This window comes from Neopsephotus bourkii, unplaced genomic scaffold (genome assembly GCF_033783945.1).
Source record: "Neopsephotus bourkii isolate Nb327-2 ecotype Australia unplaced genomic scaffold, CSIRO-AGI_Nbou_v1 NB_1399, whole genome shotgun sequence".
Taxonomy (NCBI): domain Eukaryota; kingdom Metazoa; phylum Chordata; class Aves; order Psittaciformes; family Psittacidae; genus Neopsephotus; species Neopsephotus bourkii.
Window position 1 is genome coordinate 251682 of NW_026901876.1, and position 20545 is coordinate 272226.

The 20545-nt window shown below is 50.8% G+C and overlaps 1 protein-coding gene across 1 annotated transcript in view; it reads left to right on the forward strand.

The window, feature by feature from the left end:
- Positions 1–7748: 7748 nt before the first annotated feature.
- The window catches only part of IGSF21 (immunoglobin superfamily member 21), a 39924-nt gene continuing 27127 nt past the window's right edge, over positions 7749–20545 (forward strand). Inside the window, exon 1 of the mRNA XM_061367806.1 lies at positions 7749–7997. Within this exon, the coding sequence (XP_061223790.1) occupies positions 7940–7997 (58 nt within the window). The 5' untranslated portion in view covers positions 7749–7939. The remainder of the gene's footprint in view (positions 7998–20545) is intronic.

The following is a 20545-nucleotide window of genomic DNA, read 5'->3' on the forward strand; positions in this document are numbered from 1 at the left end:
GTTTCAGTCTGAACCCATCACCCCTTGTCCTGTCGCTCCAGTCCCTGATGAAGAGTCCATCCCCAGCATCCCTATAAGCCCCCTTCAGGCACTGGAAGCTGCTCTGAGGTCTCCACGCAGCTTCCCTTCTCCAGGCTGAACAGCCCCAGTGTTCTCAGCCTGTCTCCACACAGGAGCTGCTCCAGCCCCTGAGCATCCTCGTGGCCTCCTCTGGCCTTGCTCCAACAGCTCCATGTCCTTCTGATGTTGGGGATACCAGAACTCCCCATTATTATTTAAGGAGGTTGCATTGCAACCACTTCAAACCCCCGGCAGTTGCTCACTGCAGGGTTGCATGCCAGCTCCTCTGAGCTTTTGGGGTGGTTTTCTTGCAGAGCATTGATGGAGCAGAGGGTTCTGTTCTAGTTTTGGTTCCTGCAATGGAAACACAGCCATGCTGAGAGAAGGCTTCCCCCAGTTTACAAGGGCTGAAGGAGCCAATGGGGTGGACACAGTGACATCAGGGAAGTGCCCAGTCCATTGGCCACCACTGGGTTAAGATGCCCAAAAAGCCAACAGGGTTTTGGGCATCACCCCATGGCGTGGTCAATGTCCCCTCGTCTCAAACAGAGGGATGATGGAGGAGGCAGGCGATGGCCCCACTCCTCTGTGATTTCTCCATTTGCTCATTTTTATAGTAATTTTCTCCTTTTCTACCCATCCCATGGGGGGAATGAGCTGAAACGAGTGTTCAGCAGGGCTGCCAGCATCACAGAAAGACCCTAAAATCACTGCTTACTATTTTCTTAACCCATTTTCAAGGCTGAGGAGCCTTGATTGAGCATTAGTGGGGTTTTCATGGGAATGTTGGGAAAATGGGGAAAACCAGAACATTTTTGTCTGTATCTTGCGTTGTTATGTGGAAATCAGTTTGGTGAAGATGAGGATGGTGGTAACCCCCACCAGCTTAATCCATGAGGCTGGCCCTTAGCAGCTTTTGAGGCCTTTTCACCCATCTATGCAGCATCATTTTAGTGCAAAAGTGGGGTTTGGGTAAGGCTGGACAATGGTATTTTCCACTCCTACTGCAAGATGTGTGGGGATGGAGATGGGAAAAGTGCCGCGGACAGGCTGCTGCAACTTTTAATCTTATTTATATCCACCCCGTGTCTGTCATCAGCCTATTTATACAGCTGTGAAGATGTCCTCTCCACAGTCTTATATGTAGCTATATCTGTGCATATGCACTTATACATTTATATAGCTCCTGGGAGGATTCACTTAGTGATGGGAGATGTTGCTTGGGGCTGTTTTGGGGTGAGCACAGTGGTTCTGGGATAAGCATCCTATGAAAAGCAGCAAAATACTTCCAGTGGTGGTTGGTTTTGAAGGAACTTTTTCCCCTTCCAACTTGGAGAAGGTGCAGGAGCATCGTGTACAAAGCGCAGCCCCCAACTACAGCACCTAAATTTGGGGCCAGACCTGGGGGAGGTGATTCTAGGATGGAAAGGAATTATTAAGCTTTTTGGCAAATCATGGGTTTGGGTGGGAAATGAGAGAAGTGTTTGGGCTCAAAGGCGATGTGAACAGCTGAACTGTTTCAATTTGGGGCTTTTTAAGGCAGAAAGTGAAGCAATTTCTGTAACAAAATGTTCTTTTCAGCTGACAAACCTGAAACCCTCCATTTGCAGGGAAGGAGGGAAAGGCCACATTAATCCTTTAACATACTCCCAGGTTTTCTAAACACATGACATTCAAACCCCAGCACCACCCCCCCACCCCAAGTGACTTTCAGTCATCAAATACCGCAGTGCTACATGAAAAATCAGGGGGGTTCACTCCTCCTCATCTTCATTTTGGTGGAAACCAGGCTGAGAACACTGGGGCTGTTCAGCCTGGAGAAGAGAAGCTGCGTGGAGACCTCAGAGCAGCTTCCAGTGCCTGAAGGGGGCTACAAGGATGATGGAGAGAAGCTCTTCATCAGGGACTGGAGTGATAGGACAAGGGGTGATGGGTTCAGACTGAAACAGGGGAAGTTCAGGTTAGATACAAGAAGAAAACCTTCACTATGAGAATGGTGAGGTACTGGAACAGGCTGTCCAAGGAAGTTGTGACTGCCCCATCCCTGGCAGTGTTCAAGGCCAGGTTGGACACAGGGGCTTGGAGCAAGCTGCTCCAGTGGAAGGGGTCCCTGCCCATGGCAGGGGGTTGGAACGAGATGATCTTAAGCTACTTTCCAACCCAAACCATTCTATGATTCCACATCCAGCCTTAATACTGACTAGTGGGCTTGGGGGACTAAATTTTGCCCATATTGTAGGGATGTTTTCCCCTCTCATGTGCCCATATATTTTGCTATAGGATCCCATTTTGGTGCCCAGATGAATGAAATAGGGGCTTTTAAAATGTCTTAATCATTGCCATGGATTTATAATTATTAATATAAATAATAATGGAATCATTATAGCCCCAAACACCATCCCTGGGATTTAGTCAACACATGGTGGAGCTGAGGCTGGCTTGGATAATGCTTTAAATTTTAGAGATCTGGGGATAAAAGCACATTTATCCACAGTTAGGCAGTGGGTTTGGAGGCCCTGGGGTTTGCTCCTGCCTTTCTGCATCGATGTTGGAGCACATTAATTATAGTTTATTAATTATGGCATGTGCGCTATGAAAAGCCCTGTCCTAACATGAGGATGCTCTTTTGCTCCTCGTGGTTTTCCAGTGCTCATCTTGTCAAGAGAGGAGAAAAGCATTGGGGAAATCACTTTAATTTCCTCCTGCATTACAGAGCTCAGATGCTTCATGTGATCTGGCCAGAGCGGGCTCCATCGAGGGCATTCAGCACTCAATGATACACGAAAAACACAGGCAATGAGGTTTTTGAACGTGGGAAACAGTCCTTTGGTTTCAGCTGCTTTGCTAAGGAAAACTGGTGTCAGGAATGCCAGGAAAGCTGCATTATAGAAACGTGGGGTTCATTTGTACAAGGGTGTTTTATTGCTGTAAAACGGGTGTTGTGGGTGGGAAAAGCCAGACCTCGGGCTCCTGTGGTGTGTGCAAACGGTTTGGGTTAAGCATTATCTATTGGGTCATCCCATGATGATGGTTTTCTGCTTTTCCACTTCTGGTGTTTTAGTGTTTGATGGAAAACTGCTTGTGAGGAACAAAATGGATTATTTGAAGTCAGGCATCTGTGACTTGATCTGGTTTTGCCCCATTTCAAGCCATTTGGGATGCAAAGAGGGGTGAACTGGGCTTTGGGAGTGCCACAGTGGTGTATGTTTTAGCATGGGGTAATTAGCCAAAGATAATGGGAATGATCTGCAGCCAAGTACCCCTTCACCACCATGGCTTTGATAATGGGAATGTGGATGGAAGGAGGTTTTGCTCTCCAAGCAACATGGGAAATCTCTCTCCTTGCCCAGAGAACCTGTGGCTGCCCCATCCCTGGCAGTGCTCAAGGCCAGGTTGGACACAGGGGCTTGGAGCAAGCTGCTCCAGTGGAAGGGGTCCCTGCCCATGGCAGGGGTTGGAACTGGATGAGCTTTAAGGCCCCTTCCAACCCAAACCAGGCTGGGATTCTATGACAGTAGCTTTGCAATAGGGACTGCAGGATGCAGCTCAGGTGGGAGCTGGGATGCTAAGGGATGACGATGCTCTTGGAGTGAGAACTCTCATCCTTTGCCGCCCAAGTTAACTTATTTTAGCTCTCAGCAAGCATTTTCCAGCACCAGGGATGATGCAAGATCTGGGTTTTAGGGACTAGCTGAGATCCTGAATACATTACATAGAGTTTTCCCACCTACAAGGAAAAATCAGGTTATTGCAGGCTTAATGGGAACTTTCTCCACCAACTTGCTTTGCTGAAGAGCATCCCCCCAGTTTGGGATTTGCCCCATTTTGGGAAGCACTCAGCTCCTCTCAAAGGGCAGGGAGGGAGCTCTGTGCTGTTCTTTCCCTGTTTCCTCATTAATCTTGATTACAGAGCCCTTGTGCCCGACTTAATTTTCTTGTAGATGCCTATCAGTCATGTAGCTGGGAATCTTTCAAAAGCTAATGAGGAATCGCATCCTCGCCACGGTATTACTTGGATAATTAGTACACGGGCTTCTTCTGGAAAGGTCAGGGAAGAGGAGCTGAGAAATTTAGCCTTTTGGAGCCTTTTTTTGGACCAAATCGGGGTCAGTGAGGACAGATGGAGGAGACTTGCCTGCAATACCCTGCCCTGGATTTAAGCTGCTCCCAAAGGATGTCAGGGATGAGATTTTGGACCTAGTTTTCCAGCTGGATCCATCCCCTCACAAGGATGGGAAGGATGGGGGGATGACAGCTTCATCCCAGAATAGTGAGATTTTTAGGGTACGATGCCTAAAGGAAGGGATCCAAATGGGATGGGGTTGCAGGAAAACCCCTATTTATTAAACGTATATGGAATAACCACCCTCATGGTCTGGGTGGCTGTGTTTGGCTGGGAAAGGAGCATCGCTCCCCATCGGCTCAGCTCATTTCAAGCCTTTCCAAGGGATGGAAACCCCAGGGGCTGTCAAGCGAGTGGCTTTTACCAGCCGCTGTATTCACACGGAATTAAAACCCAGGCGAAACCCAACTGAGCCAGACACCGCAATACAAACAGCAATATTCTTATCCAACCATTTACATCCCTTACTGTCTCCTTCAATGTCCTGAGATCCGGCTGATGGCCCGGGCGCTGCTCGCTGGGTTTCCCTGCACTCAAATACTAAATCCGGAGGCTGCCAAAGACACTTTGCCGCGGGAAAACAAGCCCTGCTCTAAATGTTTCGGGATATTCAGTTTATGCTTCTCCCACTGGGTCAAGGCTTTTGCTCCAGGGGAAGGTTGTGCAGTGAAAAGGCAGAGCTGGAGCAGTGAGGGGCTGAAAAGCAGCTTGAAAAGGGATGGGGTTTGGTTTTGATTTATTCTTATGTTAGAATCATGGAGTGGAAGGGACCTTAAAGCCCTCCAGCTCCAACCCCTGCCACGGGCAGGGACCCCTTCCACTGGAGCAGCTTGCTCCAAGCCCGTGTGTCCAACCTGGCCTTGAGCACTGCCAGGGATGGGGCACCCATGCCTGAAGGTTTCTGCCTTTACTTCCACGCCAGCAGCCCTTTTATTCTTGCAAGGAGTTATCTCAGAGTGAAACTATTAAACCTCCTCCTTCTTTGGACAACCCTTTTCCACTTCCCAGCTTAAAATCTTCACCTCTTTTTGCAACTTACCCATGGGTTACTGCATCCCAGGGTGGAAAACATTGTTGTGAAACCTTTTGTCTGTGCAGACTTTTACCTTTAGAAGTACAAGAGGAAATTAGAGACTGTTTGGTGCTGTGGATTGAGCTGAGCTCTTAGGCAGAAGCTCTTCCCTGTGAGGGTGCTGAGGCGCTGGCACAGGGTGCCCAGAGAAGCTGTGGCTGCCCCATCCCTGGCAGTGCTCAAGGCCAGGTTGGACACAGGGGCTTGGAGCAAGCTGCTCCAGTGGAAGGGGTCCCTGCCTGTGGCAGGGGTTGGAGCTGGAGGAGCTTTAAGGTCCCCTCAACCCAAACCAGGCTGGGATTCTTTGATTCTATGATTCCAGCTTGCTTGGGTTGGGAATGGAAAAGGGGATGAGAGATGGAGGCCGGGTTTGCAGCTCAGCACAGGGAATAAAACCCACATCTCAGTGGAGACGTCTTGGAGCAGTGGCTCTTATAGGAGCTGACAGCACCATTTGGGTCATGCGCGGGCTGTTAACCCACAGACCAGCCCTAAAACAGCAGCATGCTTGGCTTGGCTGAACTCGGTTTTACCTCGGGGCCACCTATTTAGGTTGAAGCTCTCTTAGGATGTGTGGGGATTTGTTCTGCCTACCCCTGTTCATTGTATTCCCAGGAGACTAAAGAAAAGGCACCGTCTCTCAAGGGGTCCATCAAATCCACGCTCAGATAAAGTGAGATTTGATTTCCAGACATCTCCATGCAAGAATGAACTGCGGCTTTTCCCAGCGGATAAAAGGCAGGGAGAGAAGGGAGAGAAAATCCAGCTCACTCGAAGGAAATTCAGCACCTAATTGGTTTTATTTAATATTTGATGGACTGATCTGTGCAGAACCCGATTGCTTGCAGGGTGGTTGTTTAAGAAACAAGCTTAACCCACCAGTTTTAGCAGATTGGTTGTGCTGGAATCACAGCATAGGGACTGCTCCCCATCTTCATCCCAAGGAAACCTTTTGCTCCAATGTTTCTTTCGGGCATATCTAAGCCCCAAAAGGAGATTCTGGCTTCTTTGGGATGGATTATTTTGCATGGGGCTGGTTTTGTGCAGCTGGAGATGTGGGGGCTTTGTGTGATTTTGGGAAGCAGTAGGGTTAAGCTGGGCTTGAGGACTGTAAGAAAAGGTGTTGGGGAGACAGAGTGACCATATGGGACAAGGGAAAATCAAAATCAATTGCAAAAAAGTTGATTAACAAATAAAAGAGTTGTGGTTTTTAGGAAGTGCTGCTTCTAAGTTGGAATAGGAACAAAAAGCGGCATCCATCCTCGAGGAAAAGCTTCCTCCAGCCCCCTAATCCCTTCTGCCGTGGCTGTCTGCAAGCCCCAGGCCATCCCGCTCCCTCCCTACCTGGGCTCTTCATAAATAATAGTCACATCTTCCCCTACGTCCAGGAACTAATTGGATCTGGGGAGCTGGATTAAACAAGGTCCTCTGCGCAGCAGGACCATGGAGGGATGCGCATCCCTGGCCAGTGTGTTGGTTTGGGGGTCTGAAAGGCTCCAGGGCTGGATCCTGCTGCTGTGGGCTGCAGGGAGAGGGGGATTGCTGAAAGAAAAGGGTCAGGTGTAAAGTGCTGCCCCAGGGCTACCTGTGCCCGTATCCCTCATCCCTCCCCATGCTGGACCACACATCCCTGCCTGCACCCCACAACCCTGCCTGCATCACTTCCCATCCTGGACAACACATCCCTGCCTGCATCCTGTCCCCATTCCTGTATCCCTCTCCCTGGTTTATCCCTCACCCTCCTTCCCCTCCCATTCCTGCCTGCATCCAGCATCCTTCCTCTGCCCCCATCCCCCGGACAGTGCCCCCCCTTCCTGCATACCCTCCCTAAACTGCTCACATCCTCCTGCACCCCACGCCCCCCATACAGTGCTCCCCCCGTCATCCCCAAAACACCACGCACCCCCCACATACATTGCATTGCACAACCCTTCCTGCACTCCCTTCCGAGCCGTGCATCGCATTCTCCGCCTCGCACCCCCGTACATCCCACACCCCCTCCATTCGCTGCCTTAACCTCCCCGACACTGCTCTGCCTCCTCCCCCTCCCGTGCATCCCTTTCTCCACCCCTCATCACCCCTCGCATCCCCTTTTCCTTTGACACCCCCACTTTGCGAACCCCTCCTTTCATCCTTCTCTCCTTGGACGACCCCCCCCCCCCCAGACCTCTCCATTTGTATCTTCTCCCCTTGCATTACCCCCCTTTGGTTCCCCCACTTCCCTCCCTTCTCCTCGCTTCTCCCCCTTCCTTGCTTCCTCCCCCTTCTGCGACCCCTCCACTTCGCCCCCCCTTTGCATTCTCCCCCTTGTATCCCCCCCGATTTACGACCCTCTCCCCCTTTGCACCCCCCTGCATCCCTCCCCCTGCATCCCCCCTTACACCGCGCTCCCTCCCGCTCCCATCCATCGCTCCCGCCCCTCCAGCACCTCCCGGGGGCCGGGCCGGGGCGGGCTCAGCCGGCGGGGGTAGTGGGGGGGTTGGTTGGGGGGGGGCGGCCGCATCTCGCTCCGCTCCCGCTCCAATAAATCGGCTTAAGGGCGGCAGCGCGGCCGAGGAGCTGCGGCGGGGGGAGACGCGCACACACGGAGCCGGGCCGAGCCCCCGCCGCGATGCCCGCCTGCCCCCCGGGCAGGGGGCTGGGGCACCGGTGACCCCCATGGGGCTGCCCCCCCCGCGGGCATCATGCGGACGATGAGCCCCCTGTGCCTGCTGCTCTGGGACCTCCTCGACGTGGCGCTGGGTGAGTGTCAACCCCACCCCCCCCACCGGGCACAGGGACACCCCCTTCGGCAGCTGAAGTAAAGGGGTGCTCACCTGCACCCCGATAAGCGTGAGGGGTCTGTACCCCCCGAGGGTCGGGTGGTGATGGGCGGCTATAGAGGCTATAGGGAGGGGGGCAGCCACCCCGTTTGGAGCCGGTAAGAGTGCACCCGTTAATAGGGCACTGGGTTTGGAGCCGGTGGTGGGGCACTTGTTAATGGGGTGCCCCTTTTGGACACGTTAATGAGGAACCCCCTTAAGGATGCTGGTGTTGGACATGTTAATGAGGCAGTGGTTAATAGAGGACCCCTTAATAAGACACCTGCTTTGGGAAGGGATGCTGGGGAACAGGGTGAGGAGATAAGGGGATGCTCATCCCTCGTACCTTGAGCCAGCATCATGGGGGGGGGGTGCACCGGTATCCCCCGTCCCTGCTGCTCCGTACCGCGGCTCTGAGTCCCAGCTCTGCTACTGATCACTCCATACAGAAAGGGTTCTGTGTCCTGGGGACCCCCATGAGATACAGCTTTATTCTGGGGGGTGAAAGGGGAGGATGATTGCAGCACCCAGGGACACCCCAGCCTCTTGGCCATGCCCCAAACCCCATAGGTAGGGTGGAGGGATACTCAATAGGGAAAAGCAGTCCCCAAATTCCCACTGTCGCGGGGGTTTGCAGCTAGCTGAGCACCTAAATGAACATCTTGTGGCCCCAGGTTGCCACACAAAGGTTTTAATAAGAGCCCCCCCTCCACCTCCCCATCCCCAGAAACGGGGCTCCCAGGATATGGAAATTAACAGGGCAGGAAACTTTCCCTTCCTCGCATCCCGCAGGCTGTGGGGTGGCAGCTATTGAATTTCTTGTGCATTGAAGGCAATTTCCCTGCTCTTTCCACTTATTCCCTGTATGTGTGTCCCCCCCCCCCGCGCCCAGCATCACTTGCTGTTGGGTCTCAGGTGGCTGCTCTGTAATGAGCACAGTGAGCCCGGCTGCTCTCCGGAGGCTGAGGCTTCGGGTGATGGAGGCATGAGCGGGACCTGCTCCGTGTCCCCTCTGTTTTGGGTTAATAATGTACTTTTTCCTCTCTGGAAAGCCGCCGTCAGCTGCTGCAGGGCACAGGGAGGGGGAGCAGCGGCCGCGCTCTGCAGGGCTCAGCAGGGAGAGGGTCACACAATGGACCCAATTCTTCCCCAGCATCTCCAAAACCATCCCTCAAGGACCACGGACCATTGAGTTAGCCAGATCCTGACTTAGATTTGGCTGAATCAGGGGTGGGAAGGCATCCTGCATCCTCTGCATTCCTCTTTGATGGGTTTTATGCGCTGCCAGGCTGCGGCTGATGCTCTTTTTCCTCTTCCATGCATCCCGAGCATCCCACTGGCATTGTGCTGCCGAACACACTGTCCATAATAAAACCTGTGTGGCTTGGGGTGGGGGGAACAGCAAATCCAGTTTTGCCTCCCTCCTGGATCTCTACTCCACCTCCACCATGGTTTTATGGTCGCAGGTAGATGATTGTCGTGGAGCAACGCATCCCTCCGGCTTCTCCCCGTCCATCACTGGTGCATGGATCATTTTTCCTCATTTTCTCCCCTGTTTATCACTGTAAACTGAGTGATTGCTCTTCTGGTGCTGGTTTGTGAGAGCAGGCACGGCTAAATCTCTGCATGCAATGTGTGTACTGGGGGGAAATAAGAGATAAAAGTTGCTTTGTGCTGGATCTAGAGGAAACCAGTGGCTCTGGGGGGGTCGTGGGTTATGAAGTGATGTGGGAGGAGGGTCTCATGGGCAGGATCAATGGGCAGCACTTGCATTTGGACACCCACGAGCCAAGTTTTGGCTCTTAAAATCATGCTGGAACTTTGCTGCTTTCCCATATCCTGAGGATCAGCTGCGTTAAGTGTCTCCTAGTGCTGGGCAGTGAAATGCTGTCCCGAAAAAGAGCCAATTTGTGCTCTGCTTTTCCAGTAAACAGCTAAAAACCCCTTGTTAGAGCCTGGGTTTGGGGTGGGTGCTCCCATCCCAACACCTCCCTTTGCTCAGGGCAGCAGGAGGCTGCAGAAGCCGAGTGCTGCTCCCGATATTCAGTGGGCAGATGGCTTTTCTGTGGCTGACAGCATCTTTGGCTGGAGCTGCGGTGTTGTAGCAGCAAGGGAGGATGTGCCCAAGGAGGTCCTTCCATTCCTTATCCCAGCACTTTCCTTTCAAGGGATGGAGCAGGATCTGGCTGGGAAGATGCAGCCGGAAGATGTGCTCTTCTCTGCAAGAGCATTTGCCCTCAGCATCTTCCCTATGTCTCCAAAAGCATTTTTAGGGGGAATCTTGCCTTTTTTTTATTGTCACTTTATATATTGCTTGTCGGGAAGCTGCCCCAATGCTGCTGTATCCCTAAGTCCTGCTTACAGCACAGGGGAAAGCATTACAAGTGCTTCCCATCCTGTAAAGCATCTTCATGTGGGAGCCTTTTGGGGCTTTCCATTCATCTCCCCATAATGAAAAGCCCTTTTCTTTACCCGAAGGAAGCTGCTTGCTTCCTCAGTGCACGGTAGGTCTGCTGGATCCTTACGGATGTGTTATACATCCCTCCTGGGAGCATCACCCCTTGTAGCACAGCTTTTTGCTTTTCCTCGGAACAAGCTCAATCTCTTCCCTTGGCCAGAAAACGTTGCCTAAGGCAGGGGTAAGTGGGTTAAGGAACCATCAAGATGAGAAAATCAGGGCATGTGGAGGAGGCAAGCGGCTGGACCATGGATAATAATGGAGCTGTAGCCTCAGGGCCCCCCGTTCCCTGGTTTTGGAAAGCTGGGAAGCCCCATCTGCAAGCAGAGCGATGGTTTGTTGGCATGGCTGAAACCAGGGCTGGCTGATGAGCCGGCGCTCAGCTTGTCACCTGAAATATGCTTCCCATAAAGCGTTCGTCAGGGTTTGTTTTACAGCCATGTAAAATCAGAGCCGTGTTCTGCAGGGGCTACATGGGGTGTGTTTTGATCTCAATGAGATATCCCTGTCCTCGTCCTCCGAGGGCTTTGCTTTAGCTTCTGTATTCACCCCCACCACACAGCACCTCCTACAATGGGAAAATACAAGTGTAGCTTCTTATTTGAAGATGCTTTGGGGTTCGCTGGGCTTTGCCCCAAAAGGGCAGCTTGGCTGGGGCTCTGCTTTGCAGGGATGGGCCCATGGGGATATCCCTGTGCTGCTTCTCCAAGCCAGCTCCTTCTCCAAAAAAACAGCTTGGAAAAATCCCTTTACACTCATTGCTTTTATCAGCAAGCTGGATTTTTTACCCCCTCTTCATTCCCAGAAATCCCCCAAAGCTTTTCCTTACAGGGATTTTACCAGCTTACATGCAAGGCTCCTCCTTGCAAGCCTGGAAAAGCTCATTTTCCTCCTTTCCATAGGAAAATAACTGTGTGTGGCTTTTACCAGGGTGATGGGTGCCACTTGCTTGTGTCTCTGTTGAGTTCAGCTGGAGAAAAGAGGGGCTTGGTGGGAATTTGTGTGTTTGGGGGCTGTGAGGGGAAAGGAGGAGCATCCTCTTTGCCATGGAAGCAAACCCTGCTTAATTCACCTGCAGATGCACGGCACTGACCTAAAAACCCATCCCACGCTCCCTCCATCCTTCTCTACTCGTGCTTTTCCTTGGCAAATCTTACATTCAGCTTTAGGGTCAAGCTCTTTTCCACTATTTCCATGAGTTCTGCATTTCAGTGCAGGATCTTCCCTTCACCTTGTAGTATGCATCATCGGGGGGCTTATTAATAAGCATCACGGGGAGATACTCCAGGCTTCATTTCTCCATGGAAACCCTCACACATGAATTTATGGCAGGTTCTTGCTGCCCCTGAGCACCTGAAGTTCCTTCATGTGTCAGAGCTCAGATTTGGGGTATTTACCCCCCAGATTCACTTGCTGCAACAAGTATTTGGTATTATTAACACCCCCCCCCCCAAAAAAAAAAAAAGAGTAAGCATAGGGATATTGTAGGGTTTGGGATGTTGGTCCTAAAATATGGAAGATTCAGTTTTAAGAGCCTTAAGCTAAACAGCTTCTGCTATATGCAGTGTGCTAACTGTTCTATACAATGTGCTATATGCTAAATGCAACGTGATAAATGCAGTGTGATACTTGCTAAATGCAAGGTGCTGTATGCAATATGCTAAACAGGTCACAGCCATCCTATATGCCCTGGAGCTTCTCTGATGCCTCCAAGCACTCCCAGGCAAGGTCCACCCTTGGCATTGCATCCAGGCTTGAGCAATGTGGAAATGCAGCTCAGCTCCTGCATGGGTGGGTTTTATGGAGCATCCAGACATGATGCTAACCATGTTCTCACCAGCCTCCCCTTCCCATGGAGGTGTTTTGGGGCTTCACATGCTCCATCTGCTTTCTCTTTTCTGGTTGTCTTGGTAGAAATGGTCTTTTCTGTCTGAGAACCCTGGATTGGGACTGTTTGATCCACTGTCACCTTGCTCTTTCCCCCAAGTGATTAAAGATCTGCCAAGGAAAAGCTCTCCATCGTGTTGGGATAAGAGCAGGTTTTATTGAATCTGATGGCTTCAGAATTAGCCTGAGACAGGGGCAAGGATCATGCTAAGGCTCCTGCAGCATCTGTTGAGGGAAACACCTTCCAGTGAGGTGGTGATGGAGCCAATGCCTCACCCTGGCAAGGATGGAGATGGCCAGGACCTGTCTGGGACCTCCTGTACAGGGAGGACAAAGCATCACCCCTTTGGGACCCGATGGTGATGAGATTTCCTCAATGCTTTGGCTTTTCTTCCCTGTCTTCTAAGAGAAAACCTTGATTTCAGTGCCACCAAGTCAGGCTCTTTGCTCAGGCATCAGCAGAGAGGGAAAGGCAGGGAAGGAGCCCCCAGATCCCTATTTGTCGGAGGCAGGAGGTGCAGCTCTCGCCTTGCAAACTTCTCTGCTCATAAATCCTGCTGCAAAGAGCCGAGCGGGGAGGATGCAGCTGATGTGGCTGGTTTTGTTCCCTTGCCAAACTGCTCTCTTTGCCCTTTTGTTTGCTTTCTGCCGAGGCACTTGGAGTACTGATGGGCTTGTTTATAACTAATGACTGGTGCTCACATTATCTCTCCGCAGCATTATCTCCTTCCCACTTTTCCCCTCTCCTTCCTAAAATAAACCGTCAATCACAGACTTGTTTTCAACGCTTTGGGGACTGGGTTTACCGTAAGTGCCAAGGGCAGGCGGGCTCATAGCAAAGTGCAGGGACAATAATCCACCACCGTTGTTGCCTCTATGGAGTTAACATGTCAAATTAGGTTTTTAGGGTCTGCAAAGCCATTTGGGAGGAGAGAAGGTGCGTGTGCTGCTTGTTTCCACTCTCAGGTGGCTGAGAAATGGGGTTCAAACCCTCTAAACACTGTGTCAGAGCCCTCCTGATGTGCTTGTCTGGTGGGGGGACCTCAGGTCCTTTTGGGATGACTCCTTGCTGTTTCCCTGTGATCTTATAGGGATATCAATGGGGGTACGTGTGTGACTGCAGCAGAAGCCAGCGCTGGAGCTGGTTCTTTGAAATGCAATTAGTGCTTGTATTAGCTAGAAGCAAAACTATCATTAATAGGGTCTTGCCAGCCCCAGCAAGGGAGGTTTGAAGCAGGGAAGGAGGTTTTTCCAGCACTGGGTTGAATCCACAACAACGCCCTGCCTGAGGCCTCCAAAGAGGTTTGGGGAACATCAGGAAAACCCACATTGCCCAGCAGAGGGATGCTGCAACCCAATGGGAAGGGGCTGTGGGTGGAAATGTGGCATTTCCAAGCCCTTCCCAGCCTCCAGACCACACATTTTGTCCCTTCTGGTGCTGGAAGCGCATCCCCATCTGCAAAATCCTTCTTGGCTGGAAGAGTGGATGTCTCAGAGGCACTGCAAAATGGAGCAGGGGAGGCAGGGATTTAGCTCATCTCCTGCCCAAACCTCTGTCTAATTTCCCATTTATATAATGCCTTCAACAATATACTTTGGAGGGGAGGGTGAAGGGGATTAGCAGTGGTTATTTCAGCCCTGCTCCTCCTTCCTGGGCTTGTAGATAAATCCTGATGCTGCATCCTATCTGGCCAGGACAGGGGAAAATGAGAGCTGGAGAGCTCTCCATTGGGACACACCTGCTTTGCATGTGTATTTGTACCTATTGGTTTCTTTGCCAAGGAATCTGCAGCCACGGGGATGGGCTGGAGTGATGCAGAGATGCTCCATGATGGGGTTTTGTTCTCCCCAGGGGAGCAAAATGATGGGTGGGATGCAGGGGGGGACATGGTGGGTGGCACTTGGGTTCACCTCTAGGTGGACTGTCATCCATGGAAATACTTTTGAGAGGGATGGGTTTCATGGATAACGCTGGGTTTGCTGGTAGCAACATTGCTTTTGATGGTGCTTGTGCTAGGGAGCTCGTTCCTAGGGTTTTCTCTTGTTGCTGATCCTACTTGGAAAGAGGAAGATGAAGAAAGGGGCAATTTTTGCTGATTGCCATCATCATGGGTGCCAAGTGATGGGTTTGGGAACTGCTGGCTCCTTGCTGGGGGACTGAGATGGACCATAACAGCAGGAGCACCTTCTTCATCACTAGTGAGCTGTTGTCTTTGTCTTTCCTTCTACAGACTAGTCTGAAAGGGGATTTTGGTGGCCAAGTGGTTTAGATTTCCAACCCAGCTCTACAACTCTAGCGAGTGAGTTTCAGAGCTTGGCTCTAAGTCACGCTTAGGAAGATTTCCATCCAGAAATCAAGCAGTCCTGTACGTACTGTGATCTGAGATACTTTTTCTGCTCCATCAAGCATCTTTCCTGTAGTTTTAAGCCCAGGAAAGCCCTTTTCCTTGCAGATTTAGCTTCTGCACAAGCTGTCAGGAGGGGGGAACCACATGCACAGGCTTTGCCACCCCCCTCCCATACCCTGCTTTCAGCACCGAAAGCGTCTCAAGAGCTTGTGGTTGAATCTGGCTGGTTTCCTTGCTTTTTCTCCTAAAGATATACCTGCCAAGTTGTATTGCAGAAGGATGTGGTGACTCAGAGCAGGGTGGGAGGATCTGGGCAAGTTTGCCTTGCCCAGCACCCCAAAATACATACAGTCAGCTGCTGGGGAGCGGGGTTTTTTCCATGGAGGACGGATAACGGACTAGGTCTGCTGATGGTGAAGCACCACGTAGCTGGTCAAAGCTGTTCCAGAAATGGTGCAGAAGATGTATCACCACCAGGAGGAAGGTTGGGTGATAAGGCTGCTGGTTTGGTTTCCAGACAGACCATCATTCATAGAGGAAAATCTTCTCTGCTCGTACCATCCTCCCTTTGCAACTTGATAATGAGATGTTTTCCGTAAGTGCTTTCTGAGGTGCCTCTTTCTCATCTTGATTTGTGTCTTCTTGCATTATTATGCTATTAGAGGAGGGAAGCCCTCTGCAAGCAGTTGATGTGTGCAAACTGGCTGGAGATAGTTGGGTTTCCTCCTGACGGGGAGTTGAATTTACACCGCTGTAATTATAGCAGCGGCGTGGGAGTGGAGTGATGCTCGAGGAAGCGCAGGCGAGCCCCGTTTCCAAATTAAACCCTTCTGCTCCTAGAAATGTGTCTTTTACTTCTGTTGTCGGTTGGTTTTGGGGCAGGAAAACCGTATCTGGGTGACTTCCCGGTGGGAAATGATTTGGAGGGGGCAGGATTTGGGCACTTGGATGTTAAAGGATGCTTGTGCCTCTGTGTTTGTTTGCATGGACCCCCCTCCTCTGCCTCCTGATCTGCTAAAAGCTCCCTGCCGCGAGAAAACAAGCCAACTCTTTAAAATGGAAAGGGCTTATTTAAACAATGTTATCTCTCTGGTGAAGGGAGAGAGCATATTGAATGGTTATATTTAGTGCCGGGTGTAGGACAAAGCAGATGCAGAGAGATTTTTAACGCGGGAATGTTAATCACGCCACACTGCCCCGGAGATGTGTGTGTATACATATATATTTATATATGCAACACACACTTGCTCAGACACCCATGTACTACTCACTGAGGGTGAGGATGGGAGTTGAACAGCCCTTCCTGGTTTGCTTGTTGACCTTTTTCCACCCTGGAAAGCCCATCCTGGTGGAGCAAAGTGATGGGAGTCGGAGACCCCTAGAAGGGATGTGACTTGGTCCATGGGGATGTGCACAGCTCGTTGTCCTTCTGCCCCCCCCAAAGTGGGATGGGGATGGGAAAGAGAGCACTTAAAGGCTGTTTAACAACCCAGCAGTGCTCTCCCCACAGCAAGCTGTGAGGAAAGCCTACTGCATTACCCAGCCTCTATTACCCACCCTCACGGGAGCACTGAATTAAAGGAAATATTTTATGATCCCATGCTTCATTATGTTTTATTAAAAGCAGAGCATCGGCCTCCCCTGCCACATTCATCAGAGCAGAGGTCCTGTTGGGCTTTTTTTTCCCCTCCCTCCTAAGCTCTTTCTGCTGTCGCTGTTGTTCCCAAAGCATCTGACTGCTTGGGTTGGTTGTAGGGCTGGTCCAGGGCCTCCTGGCACAGGAGGATAATGATCAGTGGAGTGAAAAATGTGGCTGTTTGATTTACCTAAGGATGCTCCATATCTAAACGGACTTGGGGATGTGAAGTCATGATGCTGGAATAGGGATGGATGCAGGAAAGTGGAGTCACAGGGAGGTATCACCCAATGGAGGTGTTTGAGTCACGGGTGGAGCTGAGCACATTCCTATGAAAAGATGCTCAGAAAAGCTTCCTCCTGTTTTTCCTCTTTGCTCCATCTCAGGGTGATCAAGCCTGGCATGGGATGGCACCATTTTGGGGGAAAGACCCCCCCAAAAAGCCAAGAACCTCTCTGCAGAGGGTTTGGAGTTTGCTATATAACCATATATAAAAATTAGATATATATATATATAACCTCCTAGATCAGCAACAAAAAGCCAGACAAATGTTGATAGCTGGGCAGATCTGGAAGCAATTGAGAGAGAGAAAGGTATTAATTAGCAGTGATTTCTCAATGGTGCAGAGATGGATAGGGATTAAGGTAAGAGCCATGTGCATCCTCTCCGTGAGAGCGGAGGAGTAGTGGTAAATCAGCGTTATGAATCAGGGCTGTAAGAGGGAGATATTCTTTAATCTTATTAGCAGCATGGCATTACTGGGACACCAAAGGGATTATTAATCACAGAGTGTAAATCGGGGCAAAGAGGGTAGCTTCAAATTAGCAATCCTGCTCTGGACAGCAAGAGGGGTAGCAGGGATGGAGGAGAAAAGGCAGTGGGTGAAGGCTGAGTCAGGTACCAAGGGAAAGGGGAAAAAAGCCCATGCCAGGGGATGAGGGTGAGGTTGGGATGCGGCTGCCCCGTACCTCAGCCAAATTGATGCCCAGTGCCAAAGCCCAGAGCTGCAAGATCACTGTAAATTGTGTCTGTTAAAGGGTATGCAGGTGTCTGTCCCACCAACCCAACTGTGTGTCTCCCTCCATCCTGTCCTCTCATTCCTCCATCCTTCCCTCCACTCATCCCTCTGTTGCTCCCCTCATCCCTCTATTCCTTCCTCTATCTACTCTTTCTCCATCCATCACTCCATCCATCCATCCATCACTCCTTCCATCTCTCCCTCCCTCTGTCCTCCATCCATCCTCCATCTTAAACCCTCCCCCTATTTCTCCTCTCTTCATCCCTCTCTCCATCCTTCTTTCATTCCTCAGAGTCCTTCTCTGTCCCTCTCTCTTCCTCTTGCCATCCTTTCCTTCATCCCTTCATTCCTCCCTTAATCTCTCCCTCTGTTTCACCATCCCTCCCTTTCTCCATCCCTCCCTCTGTTGCTCCTTCCATCTCTCTCCCTCCATCCTTCTCTCCATTCATCCATCCATCCATCCCTCCCTTAATCCCTCTCTCTGTTCCTCCATCCCTCCCTTTTTCCATCCTTCCTTCTGTCACTCCTTACATCCCTTACCCCATGTACAATCAGCAGAAGACACCAGCTACCTCCGCAGTGCTCCCGGTGGGAACACAGTGGGTTTGCAGTACTGGAGCAAAGGAGCAGTGTGGCTTTGCTGCTTTTTAGCACTTAGCTAAGGACGGTGCCAGTCTGGCTGCCCCAGGCTCCCCCAGGGTCTTTTGGGGTAAAAAGCTGTGTTTCACACCTTAAATTGCAAAAAAAGAGTGGATTTTGTGGCATTTGGGACTTCCACCCAGCACCAGGCTTTATCTTCTGCCTTCCTCTGCCTGAGGTTGTGCCTTTGGAGAAGTTGTGCAGAAGGAGAATGTTAATACTAACACTAATCCTTTTCCAGTTACATGGAATCAATGGTGTGGGAAGAGCTGGCTCATGGCAGACACCCAGGGAGGGAGGGGAAGGATCGATGACTGCCTCATTTGTCACCCATCAGAAATAAGGGATAATTGAATTTCCTGCAACTAGAGGAATAAATAAGAGAATTCATCATCTGGGTCATGGTCAACAGCTGCCTTGACCACCTTGGCACAGCCAAACCCTGCTGGCGCCTTGCTGGGACTCTTAACTTAGTGGGAAACCTGATGGTGGCATCTAAACCTAAATCCTCATACTTGCTCTTTGATGAAATTAGTTTTCCCTCTTCTGCCCATTCTGAGCTGGTGTATCTGCAACAAAAGCTGGAAGAGAGAAGGTTTAGGGAGGATTGTGGTGTCTCAGGTGGGAAAATTCAGAACTAGGCTTATTTGGTGGAGTAGCATCCCTAAGAACCTCTTGCTATTACTCCAGGATGGCATTTTGCATCTCAGGTGGGTTTAGATAGGGCTCACTTTCCTCTTTGCAAGTGGGGAAACAGAGGCACAGAGCAGGACTCGCTCCAAAAGCATCCTTTGAGCAGCTTCCTGCTGCTTCCAGCTTTGCTAATTACCCCTGGCTGGGATTATGCTCTAGATTACCACAAACCATGGTTTCATACAATGAACTGCTGCGGTTGTAATCCTCACCCTGATGGTTCAAAGCAGCAGCAAAACCATCAGCTGCTGCCGGCAAAACCATTCCCAGTTCCCCCAGGAAGTGGATCCGGCTCTGCCAGGGGTTCGGCATCTTTTATCGCAGGTTTTAACACCTGTATCTAATCCATCTGCTCCAGTGTGGGGCTCTGACAAACCAGGCTGCATACACGTAATTGCCTTTTCACTCCTGAATTGCATCTCAGGGGTGGGTTTTGCTCACTGGTGCTTTCAGCTCTGGCTGGACACAAGATCCTTGATCCCAGGTGAGGTTTTCCATAATCCCCTGTGCCTGGGGGAAGCATCCAGATGTTGCATCTTCCAACCCTGACCCTCCTATGATCTTCCTGATGCCAACATGGGGAGAGATGCCAGAAGGGATCCAGCTAATGGGGAACCTCTCCTGTGTCAGGATGGAAAGCTGAGCCTGCTGCTGGAAGTCTGGTGTTGGGAAGAAGCACATTTCCAATCCTTTGCAGCGGAGGATTATGATGTGGTATCTCCTTCTCCTGCCACATTTAATTCTGGATTAAACCTTGCATCTGCATGGGGAGGATTTTCCTGGGCAGCAAGTGAAGCTGAGCAGATCCCACTGCCCTCACTGTGATGCTGCTTGCTTAAAAGTACTGGAAAAGCAAAGGGGTGCGAATTGATGAACCAGGTTGCAAGGAACCCGGACATCCCAGTCCTGAGCATTACTCTACATCGTACCCAGGCATCATGGAGGCATCTATGGCAAGGTTTGTAGGGAGATTCTGCATTATCCCAGAGGCATTTCATTGAACTTGGTGGTAGGTGATTGCTGCTGCTCAGCAAAAGGGGGATTGGAGGAAAATTCCTTGTCTGGTGAGCTTAGGATTTGCCAGAGAAAGAGAAGATCCCGCTGCAAGACTTTGTGGGAATGCTTGTAATTACTGAGCTTGGAGGAGTGGTCCAGAGTGCAGCATGGGGGAGAGCTGGTAAATGGGGTGAAATAAGGAAGACTTGGGGGGGTTTTAGCAGGTCCTGAGGTTAACTGGGATCTGCAATGAGGCATTAGTAGGCAAAGGAGAAAGCAAATCTCTCCTGGGAGTTATTAGCAGAAGTGGCACACAGGGGGGCATTATTGCTCTCTACTTGAGGACGGGGGGTGGCAGCGGTTTTGGGTGGAAAAACAAAGGAAAATCCATCTGCCACAGAGGAAATCTGCAGGAGAGCGAGAAACCCTGAGGGAACTGGGATTGCTTCATTAGGGAAGGGAAAAGAGGGGGTGAAAAGGAAGGGATGTGCACTTAGAGCTGGTGCAACACAGCCTGCACAGGTGGCATCTCCTTTGCTCCTTGTTTAGCCAAAATCTGTTGTCTTTAGCTCATGGGTTGGAAGTAAAATTGGGGTGCAATTGGCTTAGAACACACTGCCTTGAATAGCTGTGGGCTTTTCAAGCAGCACTGCAGGCAGTCGGCCCCTATTTGCATACATTCAAATGAAGAGCACCATCTCCATTTAAAAAATGGGGCATCTGAGGCCCAGGTTGACCCAGACAATTTGAGCTTCATTTTGGTACCAGCAGCTGCTCACACAGCTGAGGAGAGGCCAAGAGGTGCTGGCAAAGA